The sequence below is a fragment of the Aquarana catesbeiana genome, linkage group LG03 (assembly GCF_042186555.1).
Source record: "Aquarana catesbeiana isolate 2022-GZ linkage group LG03, ASM4218655v1, whole genome shotgun sequence".
Taxonomy (NCBI): domain Eukaryota; kingdom Metazoa; phylum Chordata; class Amphibia; order Anura; family Ranidae; genus Aquarana; species Aquarana catesbeiana.
In genome coordinates this window covers 585,306,056-585,324,150 of record NC_133326.1, presented here as the reverse complement: position 1 = coordinate 585,324,150, position 18,095 = coordinate 585,306,056, and the positions used below count along the sequence as shown (strand labels likewise).

The window sequence follows — 18,095 nt, the reverse complement described above, 5'->3', positions numbered from 1 at the left end:
AGAGCCACACTGCCCCTCCATCATTTGACGGTGGCAAGCGGTTTAACATAGGGGTTGATTTACTAAAGTTAAATAGGCTGTGCACTGCAAATGCACCCACAAGTGCACTTCAAGGATGTGGTGGCTGCATTCGTTTTCTTTTTTTCAGGCATTTTCCCTTATTTTCACCTGGTGATCCTGCCATTAACGTAAGTCCTCTGTACTAGTTACAATACTCAATTACTGTAGAGAATCTATGAAGAAGCAGCACTGTCATCCTAGGCTATTCTTCTGATTTAGACTACAGACACCCCCTCCACTCTATTAGATAAAAGGGGGTTATTTTGTAGTTCACCAAAGATAGCTGGGGAGGGCAGGTAACATTGTTTCAGTTTTCTGTTAAAGCAATCTCTCAAAGAAAATACGGTCTATGTGTATGTGCCTAGCCCCTAATCTAGTACTATTCAACCATGTATAACATGAAATGTCTCTAATGTCTATTATAATGAAGGATTAGTGGAATGTGAAATCCTGCTGTAAGGAACCTGCAGTACCAGTGTATGACTGCTTCTATTTCTGTCAGATGTGTTCATATAATTACAGTACATCTCTGTAAATGTAAACCTCCCTTTAAAAACTTTATGTGACAGCTTTCATTTAATAGATACCTTTGGAACTCCCTCCCCGCAAACCAAGAGCTTCACTTATATATCCTTAGTGAAAAATCTCTATTTGTGCTTCTCCCATAAACTCACTCTTTGAAGCAATCCAAAAAGTCCCACGTGGAAGGAGAGTGGCCTGATTTGACAACATAATGAGCCTCCTACGAAGGACATGTCTTCTACTGTACTTAAAGTGATTGTAAAGTCTAATTTTTTTCTCCTATAAAAATAATAAACATGTTATACTTACCTGCTCTTTTGCAGTGGATTTGCACTGAGCAGCCGGGACCTCCTCTTCTTGAGTCCCTCTTCTGTGATCCTGGCCCCTGTTTCCGGTTGAGTGCCCCCACAGCAAGCAGCTTGCTATGGGGGCACCGAGCTGAGTCACATCTCCGTGTGTTTATTCAAACAAGCAGCCCTGACCCGGCCCCGCCCCCTCTCTCCCGATTGGCTAGCTCAGTGTTTCTCAACTCCAGTCCTCAAGGCGCACCAACAGGTCATGTTTTCAGGCTAACCATTATTTTGCACAGGTGATTTGATCAGTTTCACTGCCTTAGTAATTACCACAGACATTTCAAATGAGGGAAATCCTGAAAACATGACCTGTTGGGGCGCCTTGAGGACTGGAGTTGAGAATCACTGGGCTAGCTGACTTTGATGGACAGCAGTGGGAGCCAATGGCGCCACTGCTGTGGTGTCTCAGTCAATCAGGAGGGAGAATCTCGGAAGGCTGAGACACTCGTGGACATCGCTGGATGGAGAGGGACCTCAGGTGAGTGTTAGCGGGGCTGCTGCACACAGGTTTTTTATTTGAATGCATAGAATGCATTAAGATAAAAAAACCTTCTGACTTTACAACCACTTTAAATCACTAAGCAGAGCACAGAAGCCTCCCTTAGGGTGCCCACACACAGCCTGCTTAAACCCCAATCAGACAGCTCAATGCAAAGCCTGGGAGAGGATCAGGCAATGTATGGCTTCTTTGAAATGTAAAATAACAAGCACTTATAAACACCATACAACTTGCTAGAAAATGTATGTTACGTATGTTAACTGAGCTGCAATTTAACATTGTGTACATGATTGGCAGATATCTCACTGCTACGGTTTCCAGTACTAGTCTTTTAAACTATGCATGGCCACCCTTCCAAAATAAAGTGCAGTATGTGCGTACCCTAAAATAAATATAATACTCACTATAACATACAAAAATGTTCTGACTATTTAATCAAAGGAACAATGATAAATACCACAATGAGTCTTACTGATACCAAATACCGCAATGAGTGTTGAAATTAAATGCCTAGAGATGAAGCTGCAATTACAAGTTAATAAGGCTCATTAAGATATGACTAATAAAATCTGAAACCAAAACTACAACCATGTAATGTAAGTAAATGACTATTTATTTGTTTTTACCACTGTTGATTAGAAACAAGAATTACCAGAAAATCCAGCCCTAATATCTAAATGCTGTAGAAGCATTTTTCTCCAATGATATAAATGCAAGAATGACACCTAGAGGCTACTATGTAAATTGCAGCAGTACAGCACAACCAATGTTTCAATTGGTGCCCCTTTCACATGGACTTTCTGATCAGGTCTGCCTCTCAGTTATTCAGGTGGAACTGACGGGAAGATCCATGAAGGTCAATGGGCAGGCACATGTAAAAGGACACAAGTCCTCTACCTCCGAGTCCTAGGTCAAGAAAAAAAAAAAAAACCCCAAGTAGACTTTCATACTTTTCTGTTTTTCCAGAATCAAAACAAGGCAAATTGGAGGTAGCTTGATGCAAACAGGTCTTTTTATATCTGGCTGCCCACAGAGCCATCACAGGTCTGCCACAGGTTGCTGTCAAAATGGGAAAAAAATAAATGGACATTGATGTCACAAAACGGTCAGCTCATTGAGCACCTGAATGGAGAGAAGCACCTGCATGGGAAAGGACCCTTAGCACGTTAGCCATCAATTAATTTAGAAAATTTGACGTTTAGGTGATACACATCAGATAGGTTATTAGAGATGTAAGCTTTCTGTACAACTTGGATCCCTTCTTCAGGCTTTATACATTTTTGCAAGAACATATAAAGCCCGAAGAAGGAATTTAAGTTATCCTGAAAGGCTACATCTCTGATAACTTAGGTTAGCCAATGGGCATCGCTTAGGCCTCAGTCATATTGGCACTCCGTCATATGGGAAGTATAAACTACTTTAAAGCCTACCAGATCACCTTTTCCTAGGTTTAGATGTTCCCTGCTTTAAAGCAGATTTACATGCATTTAGTCAAATTTACATGTATTTCACACACTTTTATATGTGTTTAGCCACGCTTAGAGTGCCTAATTGGATCCTGGATTCAGAGAATTCCAATTTCTCTAAACAGCTAAACAAAATGCATCTAAATGCACAATGTGATGGGCACCACTGAAAAATTATTACATGCAGAAACGTCCTCTAAATGCAGGTTTGACATTGGCAGTGTGAAGGAGGACTAAACTCCAAACTGTCTGCATTAATTGGTGTATGAACGTCTAATTTAGTTTAGAGCTCTGCAACCCACATGAAAGCGTTCTAAAATAAATAAATAAATAAATAAATAAAAATAACAAACATGATATACTCACCTGCTCTGTGCAATGGTTTTACACAGGGTATCCCCTAACCGCTTTTTCTAAGGTCCACCTTCCGCAATCTTGGCTCCTTCTCTTCTGTGTGCCCCCATAAGCTGCTTGCTACGGGGGCACATGGGTGTGCTCGCTCCTGAGCTGCGTCTATGGATCCGTGCTCCACATACACACACAGCAGAGCTAAGGGGAGTGCTGACTGTTACTTTAAGCAAGCTGCTAACAGGCTTTAACAAGCTTAAAGTAGTGCTGATGTCTGCTAGTATGCTTGCTTAGGGCTTGTTTAGGTAAAAAAAAAAAAAAGGTATCAAAGCGCCTATCGCATTAGCATATTATTGGCATGTTTAGCTGTGTTCGCATCACATCAAACAACATTTGCCAGATGTCTCCTCTGTGTTGGTTTTCTATTGTGTGGATTCTTGTACTATCATCTTGGCTAGTAACACTTTCTAAACGCATCTCAAATGTGCTGTAGATGCCATAGGTGCATTTGTGAGGCATTTGCATTGACATCAATGTGTTTGGAGAGTGGTAAAACCAGCGGAACACTACATGCTGGAAAATTTTTGAAAGCAATGCGAATGCAACCATGTGAATTACACTGTCCGCTGCAATGGACAAATATTTAGAGTGTTGCAAAACAATTTGGCATGTGTACAGCCCTCTGACTGTTTGCTATGTTTTAGGTGGGTGGTTGGGGGCAGTAAAACTGCAGCTCGAGGTTAAAAATATGCACCCTAATGGGGTCTGGATAAGTTTAAGACTTTTGTGGACATACAGAAATTTGTTAGAAAACTACTATTTTTGGATAATCTGATTTCCAGAGACCAAAGGGTTGGTCATTTCAAGAATAACAATCTATACAGGATCACAAATGCATCCCTGTTTAATCCCTCAGGGTAGCACCATCCATGTCGATGTTTAGGACTCTTGTTTTGAAAGATCTAGAGACAAGATGAAGGTAAATAAGAGATATAAAAATAATCATGAATACATAGATAACACAACAAGGGGTGAAGTCCTTGTGTGAAAGAGGAGAACTTGTCATCCGCCCTGCGGATAAGGGCAGCGACGTTGTGCTCTTGAATAAAAAAGATTATCTGACCGAAATAAGAATATAGTATCTGATAGGAGAAGTTATGAGATCTTATGCTCAAGCATAGGGAATTTGTTTATGTCCCAGTGGGAGAAGGAGGATGTCATCTGGGGGTGCTCCCGTCCAGAGGTCATACTCTGGAGGAGGTACATTGATGACTGTGACAGACTTAGCCGGGAAAGAGACTTTTGGAGGGGACTGTATGCTAGCCTCCTGCCGATCGATCGGGGGCCCTTGCATTTGGGGGAAGGGTGCTCTTTGTGAGCTGTATGTCTGGGGACCCTGGATTTGCCATATTGGAATAGTGGCTGATTCATAATGCTGGGACAGATACTGTTAGGAGATGCTGATGTAAATTCCAACACCTGTCTGTCTATTGTCTGCTAAAATGTGTATTGTAAATAAGTCTACTATGGGATCTAAGAGTCATTTGATCCCCATTGTTATTTGTGTTAATTAACTCTGCTATTGTGTGAAAAAGAGTCTATGTTGATTGTGATAATGTTGATTGGATTTTCTGAACTACAAGACGGCCGGTCTGGCCTAATGGTCATGTCTGAGTCATCTAGGCTGTCTAAAGGGATTAGTTAATTAGCTCATGTTAATTAGGTTACAGCTGTATTGTTAGAGTAATATGAGCAGGAGGTCTGCACCTCCACGTTGAGTGTATAAAAGCCTGTATTTTGTCAATAAAGATAGATTCCTGGTTGAACTTACATACAGCCTGCCTGGTGTTTGTTCTGAGCTATCACAACTGGGTTAGAACAGCACATAGCTGAAGTTCTAATCCCGGAGCATGGGATGACCGAACCATCAGACGTTGCAATCTGATTCTATAGCTGCAGAGGAGTGTCGGGAGAGTGGAACCGAGCGAGCAAAGGGGCTCGTTACAATGACATTCTCTTATGGAGAGGAGTTGAAAATTTGTTGCATAATTTTATGGCTGACTTTAATACTAATTTTGGGCTTTAAGTGATTGTTTTTTTTATGTACCTTTACAAACAAACACGTGTCCTCACTCACCTGCTCTGTGCAATGGAATTGCACAGAGCGGCTGTGAACCTCCTCTTTTTGGGTCCCCCGCCAGCACTCCTGGCCCCTCCCCTCTTTCCAGTGTCTCATGAGAAGCCACTTCCCATGGTGGCACTTGTGCGTGTTTGCATCCCTGCCCCGCTGCTGCGTCCATTGACAGACATAGACAGCGGAATTCGGTCCCACCCCCCGCATCACTGGCTTTGATTGACAGCACTGGCTCCAATGGCTCCCAGTGCCCCAGCAAAGCCAGCGACCCGGAAATGAGGGGAGGGAAGAGCTGCGGACGTGCACAACGCTGGATTGAATGAGGACTTAGGCAAGTAAAAACGGGGGGGAGGTGAGGGAGAATGCTGACACCTAAATATTTTTACCTTAATGCAAGGAATACATTAAGGTATAAAATGTTTAGGCTTTACAACCAAGTTGTCCCACGAGTTCAGTAGAACAGAAAATTTGGGGGATTTAACAATCTTGATTAAGACCACCGGTTTCATAACAAAACATTTTTCCAACCGATAGGAATAGATACATTCCTGCTGGTAGCTGTTATCTACCCGTGTCTGAAAGGGATACCTAGGGGGCAATTCCTCCATTTATGATGGAATTGCACATCCCATTTTCAAGGCGATATCTTGAAACAACATTTTCTTGAAAAGGGGTTATGATGATCATCAGCTGGAAGAACAGATACATCAAGTCTCCTCTAGAGACTGAGACCCTTTTGGATAGCACAAGACCAGTACAAGATAAAGGGAATATTGCAGATAAACAAAGGCATATTTAAAAAAACACACTAGAACCTTGGGTCCCGTTTTCATCAATAGAACATCTGTTTTTTTAAGCATCGTTCCTTTTTTAAGGGATAACGTGGCACCACATTTAGAAGAACAGCCAAAACAGGTTAGATATTTTAAAAAGCTATGTGGCTTCTACCTCTGCAGGAGGTTTGGGGTTTGTAGAGGCATGGGGCCGATAATATTTAGGACTTCCTATTTTAAGTCTGAGAGCACAATGAATACTTATGAGATATGTGACTATCACTTGTTCTACCCAGAATGTTGTTTATTTACTGCAGTGTCCTTGTGGTATAAAGTATATAGGGAGGACTCTAGGACATTGCAAACAAGAGTAGAGGAACATATAGCAATTATTAAAAGGGGCTTTAACGGTCATAGTTTTTTTAGACACTTTAAATGGATAGAAGAAAATCCGCAACTCCATACATGCTCTTCAAGAAGTCCAAATTTATTGCAACTCCATAAAAGATAAATATGTACAGCAGAAATTAATGCGTTTCAGCCATGCTGTACATATTTATCTTTTATGGAGTTACAATAAATTTGGACTTCTTGAAGAGCACGTATGGAGTTGCGGACTGTCTTCTAAGCATTTACTTCGTTAGCAGCTGAGTGACTGCACATCCTGCACCCGACAGCTCAGGAGGATCTCCATATAATCTTGGGTAGTAGTACCTTTTTCTTCTATTGACTGATTACTTTCTAGACACTTTGCCTTAGCACATATTAAAACCCCCAAAATCACATAGATTGAGAAATTCTCCTCATACTGGTGAGATAGTATTAATAGAAGGTAAATATAGAGGATGTAAACCAATTGGATCTATAATATGGAGTACCTCATCAATATAAAAAAAAAAAAAAAAAAAGAAAAATCCTCAAACCAGGTCAATGTACCTACAAAGATAAAAAAAGTGTGTGTGTGTGTGTGTGTGTGTGTGTGTGTGTGTGTGTGTGTGTGTGTGTGGTCTCTGGGTTGCCAACAAGATAGGGTCTGTAGGTTTGTTCTTAAGTTGAATCTGTTTGTAAGCTGGAACCAGTACATTTTTTAAATGTAGCTTCAGCCAGAAAAAAACGATTTTTTAAGCTTCTTGGAGCATAAGTGGAGACACCTTTTTCCCATAATAACCCTTACAGGAGTGAATTTCCCTCCCCAGGGGTAGATTTCATCTCGCTTCCTGTTGTCTCCCTCCGTTTGTAAGATGGATGTTTGTAACCAGGGGACCACCTGTATATAGATTAAAACTAGCTATAACTACCAGGGGGAATGGTCAGTATATAAACATCAATAAACCACAATAATAGCAACTAGACTTTTACTACCAACTCCTTCATTTCTACAAGCAAAACTGAGGTTAATACGACATGTTCAGTTAAAAATTATAACATATTTTCCTTTAACATCATAATATATATAAAACTTGAGCTTAAAAATCTTGGCCAAAAAATTAAGAAAATCCTGCTGGTACCAGTAGCTGTCTCTAAATATCAACATCAAAACACATGAAAATGTATAATACTGGGAAAGCTGGCAAAAAGTCCATACATAGATAAAGTCCATATAAATCTGCATAAATCCTGTCCTGTGTAAGTTCACCTTACAGAGTTTTTCAGTCGAGTTTTTCAGCACAATTTTTTGTGCTGAAAATGCCCCCCTCAGCTTATACTCGAGCCTGTGTCCATCTGCAGCCTCATGCGCCTGATCTCCGGGTGCTGTGACATGCAAGTCAGTCTAGTCGGCGGCCAGTGTAACAAAGCCCCGCCTCCGCCTCGTCCGTGACAGAACACTGATTCAGTTCTCCCAAGCAGTGAGTCAGAGTCCCGCCTATCACAGGCGAGGACGAGGCGGGGCTTTGTTACACTGCACAACCATCGACTAGACTGACTGCAACAAAGCCCCGCCTCCGACTCGTCCTCGCCTGTGATAGGGATAGGGACGAAGAGGAGGTGGAGGCGGGGCTTTATTACACTGGCCGCCGACTAGACTGACTGCATGTCACAGCGCTGGAGATCAAGGTACATGAGGCGGCAGGCAGATGGGCACAGTGAGGAGGCAGGCATGTGGGCACAGTGAGGAGGCAGGCATGTGGGCACAGTGAGGAGGCAGGCATGTGGGCACAGTGAGGAGGCAAGCAAGGGGGCACAGTGAGGAGGCAAGCAAGGGGGCACAGTGAGGAGGCAGGCAGATGGGCACAGTGAGGAGGCAGGCATGTGGGCACAGTGAGGAGGCATGCATGTGGGCACAGTGAGGAGGCATGCAGATGGGCACAGTGAGGAGGCATGCAGATGGGCACAGTGAGGCATGCAAATGGGCATTAAGTGTAAACAAATAATTTCACGCTGCTCGCAAACTTAGCAGCTGACACACCAAATTGGATAAATGGCAAACATAATCAAAAACAAAAAGTGTAGCGCAAAAAAGTGATGTGCCAAAGACAATATGGACAATGAGTCCAGATGGCACTAATAAACCTCAAATAATGAATAAAATAATTATGGCAAACTTATGTATATATGTCAATTGAAGTCCATACAGATAATAGTGCAAAAAAGGAAAAAAAGAAAAAAACTCAATGTGTGTATATAGTCCCAGTCTATATGATTGAGGATGTAAACTCATCAGTGAAAAACTTGAGTGTGAGGAATATTTTCCAAAGGGATGGGCGATCGTGACAAAACCACCACCATGTGAAGAGGAGGCTTACCAGATTGTTTGGACACGCCAGAGCATATGTTCTGCGTGCCAAACAGGCTTGTATTGAGGTGGATGGACTCTGGAGCTATCAGTATCCTAGGACGGAGATTCCCCATTCTCGGCCAGGTGAAAGCATATGGACAATAACATCTCATGCGGACCGATGCTCAGAAATCCACAGATGCTTGTATAAAATCGATTAGCAGCAGTGGAGACCTTCCCAATCATATTGACTGGGACTATATACATATTGAGTTTTTTTCTTTTTTTCACTATAATCTGTATGGACTTCAATTGAGATATTTTTATATATATATATATATATATATATATATATATATATATATATATATATATATATATATATATATATATATATATATATACACACACACACACACACACACACACACACACACACACACACACACATACATACATACATATATATATATATATATATATATATATATATACACACACACACACACATACATACATATATACACATACATATATATAAGTTTGCCAGAATTATTTTATTCATTTTTTGAGGTTTTTTAGTGCCATTTGGACCCATTGTCCATATTGTTTTTGGCACATCACTTTTTAGCGCTACACTTTTTGTTTTTGTTTATGCAGATGGGCATTGATGACCCTCTTTTCCGCTTACAGTAGCTGCTGCATTTCTCACCCTCGGCTTATACTCGAGTCAATAAGTTTTCCCAGTTTTTTGTGGTAAAATTAGGTGCCTCGGCTTATATTCGGGTCGACTTGTACTCTAGTATATACGGTACTTACGGACCGCCCGCCGTCGTTACACGTCGGATCTTTGAAGTGGAGTATCGTTGTTATGGCAGCAGCTAGCTGCCATAACCCCGGTATCCACTTCTTCAGCGAGCTGTCCACTTCAAGATAAAAGTGGTCTCAGCGGCGGATTCCCTTGTAATAGGAATAAAAGTGACACCATTTTTTTTTAAAGAACAGTGTAAAAAAAAAAAAAATAAAAAAGTAAAATTAAAAAAATAATTTTTTTAACCCGCCCCATCCCGCGTGCAGAAGCAAAACGCATAAGTGACTAGCTCCTGCATATGAAAACGGTGTTCAAACCACACATGTAAGGGATCATCACGATCGTTAGAGCGAGAGCAATAATTTGTAGCCCTAGGCCTCCTCTGTAACTCAAAACATGCAACCTGTAGAAATTTTTAAATGTCGCCTATGGAGATTTTTAAGGGTAAAAGTTCCACAAGTGGGCGCAATTTTGAAGCGTGACATGATGGGTATCAATTTACTCAGCGTAACATAATCTTTCACAATCTAAAAAAATTGGACTAAGTGTATTTTTTCCAAAAAAAGTGCGCTTGTAAGACTGCTGCGCAAATACGGTGTGACAGACAGTATTGCAACAACCGCCATTTTATTCTCTAGGGTGTTATAATTATTTTTTTTTCTATATATAATGTTTGGGAAGTAATTTTGTAGGAAAAAAAAAAAAAATATATATATATTACTTTAACTTGTAAACAAGTTTGAAAAACAGGCCTGATCCTTAAAGCGGAGTTCCACCCAGTTTTTAGTTTATTAAAAGTCAGCAGCTACGAAAAGCGTAGATGCTGACTTTTAATAAACAGACACTTACCTGTCCCACGGTCCAGCGATGCGGGCGCCCGGAGCCTTGCTCCTCTCCCCCTCCTCTCCGCGGCGAAGTCATAGCAACTGTGGGCACCTGGCCATTATAGCTTACGGGTGCACGGCCGGGCGCAGACTGCACATGCGCGGGTCGCGCTGCGCTCTGCTATTGGAAAGGTAATGTTCTGGGACCTGTGACGTGTCCCAGAAGATCACTGGCAGGGAGGGGTCGCCTAGGGCGAGATGAGGCGTCGCCTAGGCGGCCAAGAAGAGGAAGGAGGAAGTGGGACAGGAAGTCCAACTAAAAGTAAGGTACACCCCCCAAGAAAATGACATACCAATTGTGGCATGTCAGGGAGCGAGGAGTGCTTAAAGAGGAAGTTCCACTTTTGGGTGGAACTCTGCTTTAAGTGGTTAAAGTGTTACTATACCCAGGACCCTGCATTCACTATACTTGGTCTCCCACAATACACAGAACATAGAAATGCAATTATTGTAGTAAATCTAAACTACTAAATACCTTTTCTCACCAGCAGTATATTGCAGTCTCGTGACTTCTATATCAGGTGTCTGGTTAAAGCTTGTAGGAGAAAATTTCACTCTCCTCTGTCCTTTGAGGCTGCATGACCCCTGGCCCTGTGCTAATCACATGCCAAAAAAAACTCTAGCAATACACATCAAACTGAGCATGTGCAGAGTGCTTCCAAGGCTCTGTACTATCAGCAGATGGATTGGGGACAGTAAAAGAAGGGCAGGATCAGAGAAGACAGGAACAAACAGCTCTTTATACAATGTGGAGGAGTAACCCCTTAGGTTCCACAGCTGGTATAAGAAGCATGCTTTACTGCATATACAGACTGATTTTTCTGTTGTGGGTTTAGTAACACTTTAAGATCAGCTACGTGAGGAAAACTCATTTTCCTCATTTTCATTTTCTGTAACATACATAAACAGAAAGAAGGCGCCTGGGTCAGTGTGATAGTAAAAGCACGTAATACTTTATTCAGATACACTTACATAAAAGTATCTTGCAAGCTGTACACAGGGTGGATGTGGATCACCAAATCAAGAAGTCAGCCGCCACGAGGGATGAGAAAACCGCTGTGGGGTTAAGCTCAGACCCATCATTTGGAGGTATATAACCGGCCGTGACTCCAGCTCTCACACCTGCTCTCACAGAGCTAGCAAGAGACCAAAGTTTGCCTGAAGGAGGCGGTGCCTCGGAAACACATTGCGGCCCGCCCCCATCTTGATTTGGTCTCTTGCTAGCTCTGTGAGAGCAGGTATGAGAGCTGGAGTCTCTTTGTGTACAATCCCCATCCACCTGTGGATCCATCCATCCTGTAGACTTCTCCTTGATATTCCTTACTACTACTATGGACTAATTCTTAATAATTCATTTTGGGTATATCTTGTCATTTCCCCTCCTGCCTGTTATTGATCCCTTATGGTCCACCTTATAGCTGCCAATGAGAGCTGACTCACACACTACCTGCCAGTTCTGTGTGATATATTGCTTGTAACATAGATAGGCTACCAGTAGAAAATATATTCACTTGGCTGTAATGACCCCACCTACTCTGCCGATATGGACATCAATATCTATGCACAGTCCACAGATGTCAGATGATATACAGGATAGATAATGCGCCAAGTGGCAGCCACTTATATCAAATTGAATAATGCAGAGGCTCTACGCACTTAGCCGGTGCAAACACTGGTATATATGCAGTTCACAGATGTGCAAGGTGGATCAAGAGCCAGATGTCAAGCACACAAATGCAACACAGGATGTAATAGTGTCACTCAGACCAAAAAGGAATGGTAACTCCCAGATCCCAATATAGGGAAAGCATACAGTCAATGCAACCCTGATAGACCAAAATTGTGAAGCATGGATAAGGACAAGAGTTTCAGAGCTTGCAGTGTCAAAAATCTGCAATGGTAGCTACTACATTTCTATCCTGACAAGTTCCCTATAAAATGCATGCACACAGGTGCCACTGTCATTACTAACTTTAAGTTGAGAAAGTCTTCAGCTGTTTTCTTGGCTTTGATCATAAAGAGCAATCTTTGTTTAAATACCTAGATAAAGTTAGCGTGAATGGATGATGATTGTAAAACTGTTAGCAGTGCACTAGCAGTCTACTGACGAACAGGTTTCTGGTTTTTTTTATGTGAAGGCATTATCACAAAGTTAATGGGAAACAAGAAAAATAATCTTCAGCAGAAAACGCATATTTTTAAATTTCCAGCCTGTAGTCCGCCCTCTCAGTAATACAGGCGGTCTGAGATTAAATGAATAACTGAAGAAAATGGTACAAACAATATTTGAACACTTGAATATCTTTATAGGAGAGATGTTGGTGCAGTGATCAGGAAGTGGAACATTAAGCCACCTTAAAGGATATCCAAGCCCAAGAACAAAAACTTAAATATTTTGCAGCTTGCCAGTCCTAAGATGCACAGGCTGCATTAGCTTTCAGCAGACCTAAATAGAGGCTACGATGGCACAGTCCTCATTGACTAGGAGGGTTTAGTCATGCTTAACCACTTAAGGACCAGCCTCGTTTTGGATTTTAGGTATTTACATGTTTAAAACAGGTTTTTTTGCTAGAAAATTACTTAGAACCCCCAAACATTATATAGTGTTTTTTTTCTAACACCCTAGAGAATAAAATGGTAGTCAATGCAATATTTTTTTTTTGCACCGTATTTGCGCAGTGGTCTTATAAGCGCACTTTTTTAAAAAAAATTAACTTTTTTGAATAAAAAAATAAAACAGTAAAGTTAGCCCAATTTTTTTTTATACTGTGAAATATAATGTTACACCAAGTAAATTGATACCCAACATGTCACGCTTCAAAATTGTGCCCGCTCGTGGAATGGCGTCAAACTTTTACCCTCAAAAATCTCCATAGGCGACGTTTAAAAAAATTCTACAGGTTGCATGTTTCGCGTTACAGAGGAGGTCTAGGGCTAGAATTATTGCTCTCGCTCTACCGGTCGCGGCGATACCTGACGTGTGGTTTGACCACCGTTTTCATATGCGAGCACTACTCACGTATGCGTTCGCTTCTGCGCGCGAGTTTGTCGGGACGGGGGTTTTTTAAATTTTTTATTTTTTTTTATTTTACATGATTGTATTTATTTTTACACAGTTTAAAAAAAAAAAATTGTGTCACTTTTATTCCTATTACAAGGCATGTAAACATGCCCTGTAATAGAAAAAAGCATGACAGGACCTCTTAAATATGAGATCTGGGGTCAAAAAGACCTCAGATCTCACATTTACACTAAAATGCAATAAAAAAAAAAAAAAAGTCATTTAAAAAAATGATATTGAAAAAAATGCACCTTTAAGATGTAGTCTTAGTGCCATCTTAGCCTCACTCACCTCCAGGCACAGCACGGAGAAGGACGCGATCGCCTCCACCGCTACCGACGGCTCCAGATTGAGGCGGAGGGCACCGGATCGTGGCGGGAGGGGGGCCCCCTCTCCCGCCACAGATAAAAGTGATCTTGCGGCGAATCCGCCACAGAGGCCACTTTTATCTTAAAGCCGACCGCCGCACGAAAACGGAGATACCGGAGTTATGGCAGCTAGCTGCTGCCATAACAACGATATCCGCCGCCAAAGTTTGGACGTACATCGGCGTGCGGCGGTAGGCAAGTGGTTAAAACATACAGTATACACTGTCTGTGGATTCTTTTTGTATACATCTGGTTTCAAAAACTTCATAGGATGCGTATTACTGTTAGTTTATCACAGATTCTCAAATGTAAATCTGTGAAACAGTTTAAAATCTGGTCCACAAAAATCCATCCACTTGAAGCTAATCAGCCTGAAGGAATAGGCCAAATTATCGCTTCATAGACTTAAAGCTGTACTGAGAGAAACATGTCGCTATTACTGCTGACCAGCCTGTAAAAAAGCAAGTTCACTAGTTGTCTCTGGCTTTATTGGTATGTGCCACTGAACAAGCATACAGATTAGACAGTCAGAATACCTGGATCTGCATACTCATTCTAGGCCAGTGCCTAAAATACTAGAATATTAAATCCATTGGATTAGCATGATGGAAAGCAGCTATCATTGTCGCATCCCATGTTCTATCAGTACAGGTTTTGCTATAGTGCAAAATGAGAGAGAAGGAAAGAGAGATATTGAATCAATGGGACATACTCTGTCCTGATTTCTAAAATCACCAGATTACCAGCAGCTCATATTTGCTAATAAATCATAATATTAAACACCAGACTTACCTGCTCTACACCCTCTACCTCCGGGATGTAGAACTGCAGCATATTTTGAATGCCACTTCTTAGTGTTATTATTGAACTTGGGCAACTTGTGCAGGAGCCTTGTAGTTTCAGTTGTACAATGCCATCCTGGAACCCTCGGTAGAGGACATCACCACCATCTTCTTGGACTGTAGGCCTGGTAAGGAAGAGAAAGACGTTGGCACAGGGCGAGTTCATAGAGAAACTCAAAACTGTTTAATAAAAAAAAAAATTGAAAAAAAGTTAGCCAGCCTTCCTCAAAGTTTACAAATGTTTACTAAAATGAACGGAATTCAAGCTGTCAGTACTGTCTTTAGATGAGTGACAGCAAAAGGACATATAGAAAGCAGTTGACTGTCTTACAGCAAGTGCTCAAAAGGGAGAATGATGCCAGGTAGGGGGATGAGAATACGTTTTAAGGGAAAATGCAAAATAAGAATGTCACTAAGCTGTCTTTAAAGCCAGACTACTGTGACCTGATTCAGCTGCAGGCCCAGAGTATATTTTTTTTCAGGATAGCAAAGTATTAAAAGGCTTAAATCTTTAACATTTATTATATAGTGGGACAGAATAGTCAGGATGAAAAGAGGAAATTCCTCTGCAAAAGAGTGATAATCCTGGGCATGTCCATAGTGTTGAGATACATTGAGCTTCATAATGGTAGTTTTTTTTTTTTTTTTTTTTTTAGAAACTCCCTGGACAACGGTGAACCCATTTTCCTTTCCACATCTATGTACATTAAAAAAAAAAAAAAAAAAAATACAGTCAATACAGCTTCTATGAGCAATATATATTTCCTTCCCTTCAGTTTCGTAATTTTTTCTTTGTAATCCTTTTGTAGACAGGGTTTCAATCGGTGCAGGGATACATGCTGACACCCACAGTAATGGCTTGGTGTTTCCCAACTAAACTGTATTTGTACAAAGATTTGGGTTTCAGCTGCTTGCTCTACAGCAGAGATATGCAATTAGCGGACCTCCAGCTGTTGCAAAACTACAAGTCCCATCATGCCTCTGCCTCTGGGTGTCATGCTTGTGGCTGTCAGTGTCTTGCTATGCCTCATGGGAATTGTAGTTCTGCAACAGCTGGAGGCCTGCTAATTGCATATCCCTGCTCTACAGGAATCCATGGACACTAGGGAAAGGCCTGACGTGCATTACAGGAGGTCCCCGAGTTACGAACCTCCGACTTGCGAACGACTCCTACTTATGAACGGGGAGCGGCGAAACGTTCTGCGCATGCATGGCCACTTTGACGGCGGGCACATCGGAAAACGACGTCTGCGCATGTGCAGCTACTTGACAGAACATCGGAAAACGTCTCCGCCGTTCTGCGCATGCGCTTCCAACTTACGAACAAATCCGACTTAAGAACTAAACCGGCAGTCCCTAACCCGTTCGTAACTCGGGGACTGCCTGTAGTTGTCCAATCATTTCACAATATATCCTTTGCTAGCTTTATCAAAATATACACTGCTCAGCCACAACAATATGACCACCCAACTAAAATTGATTAAGGCCCCCTTTTGCCGCCAAAACCTGACCTGTTGAGGCATGGGTGCCACTAGTCCTTTGAAGGTATGCGGTTGTATCTGGCACCAAGCCGTCAGCAGAAAATCCTTTAGGTCCTGTAAGTTATGAGGTGGGGCCTCCATGGGTCAGACCATCCCACAGATGCTCAATTAGTCTGAGATTTGGAGGCCAAGTCAACACCTCAAATTCATTGTGTGCGTGCTTCAAACCATTCTTGAACCATTTTTGCAGTTTGGCAGGACATATTATCCTGCTGAAAGAGGCCACTGCCACTGGTGAATACAGATTCCATGATGGGTTGCAACTGGTCAGCAACAATATTTATATAGGTGGTAGATGTCAAGTAACATTCACATGAATGGCAGGACTCATGGTTTCCCAGCAGAACATTACCCAAAGCATCACATTGCCTCTGCCGACTTGCCTTCTTTCCATACTGCATCCTGCTGCCATCTCTTCCCCAAGTAAGTGACGCACACGCACCCGACCATCCAAGTGATGTAAAAGAAAATATCATTTCTCAGACCAGATCACCTTTTTTTTATTGCTTCATGGTCCAGTTCGGATGCTCACATGCCCATTTTAGGTGCTCTTGGTTGTGGACACAGGTCAGCATAGGCACCCTGACCGGTCTGTTGCTACGCAGCCCCATAAACAAAAAGCTGCGATGCCCATTTTTTTTAACCACTTATGTTCTGTTATCCTGACGGGGCATCATAGGATGTCCAGCAGGATAACATGCTGACGTGTCTGACAGAGGCTCCTTACCACATGATCAGCTGTGAACAATCACAGTTGATCATCGTGTGAACCAGGAAGTGCCAGTAAATAGCATTCCTCGGTTCGCGCTCACAGAGATAGCCGATCGGCGGCTCTCCCTGTTAGGGGGGGGGGGGGGGGGGTCTGTACTAATAATCAGTGACCATTACTGCCTCATCGTCGGTGCCCATCACAGCCACCCGTCAGTGCCCATCAATTCTACATATCAGTGCCTCCTCAGTGCTGCCTCATCAGTGAAGGAGAATTTTTTTTTTTTATAACCGAAACAAAGAAAAAGAAAAAAACTTTTTTTTCTTTTTTTTTTTAAATTTCGGTCTTTTTTAGTTTGTTTAGCAAAAAATAAAAAAAACCAGTGGTGATTCAAATACCACCAAAAGAAAGCTCTATTTGTGGGAAGAAAATGATAAAAATTTAGTTTGGGTGCAGTGTTGCATGACCGCGCAATTCTCATTCAAAAGTGCGACAGCACTGAAAGCTGAAAATTGTCCTGGGCAGGAAGGGGCGAAAGTGCCCGGTATTGAAGTGAAGTGGTTAAGCTTTTAAAACATCAACTTCAGGGACAACAGGTTTACTTACTGCCTAATATATCCCGCTGACTATCAGATGCCATTGTAACAAGATAATTAATGTTATTCACTTCAAGGATAAGGTCACGTTTTTAGAAAAAAAATTAAAAAAGCATATCTTTTTGCAGAAAAAAAAGTAGTTAATTTATTACTTTTTCCTGCAGTAGCCTGGAAAGCAATGCACCCATCATCAATGGATCAGAGGTGCAATGTCAGGCTTCTGCAGACAAGCCCTGCAGCTGTACCTCCCTATGGTCCTCCTTATGGTATGTCAGTTTGAAAGCTGCAGGTTTTTTGATGGAACTACAAGGGTGCTAATCAGTGCCCTCGCAGTTCATTCAGAGCCGTTTGTCAGAGCCGTAAACTCGCTTAAGGCTGAGTTTATTCACTCACAGGAAACTGAATGAATGAC

General features: G+C 41.8%; 1 protein-coding gene across 1 annotated transcript in view; it reads right to left on the bottom strand.

The window, feature by feature from the left end:
- The window catches only part of NFU1 (NFU1 iron-sulfur cluster scaffold), a 68,204-nt gene that overhangs the window by 13,460 nt on the left and 36,649 nt on the right, over positions 1 to 18,095 (bottom strand). The window contains exon 7 of the mRNA XM_073622017.1: positions 14,788 to 14,962. Within this exon, the coding sequence (XP_073478118.1) occupies positions 14,788 to 14,962 (175 nt within the window). The remainder of the gene's footprint in view (positions 1 to 14,787; positions 14,963 to 18,095) is intronic.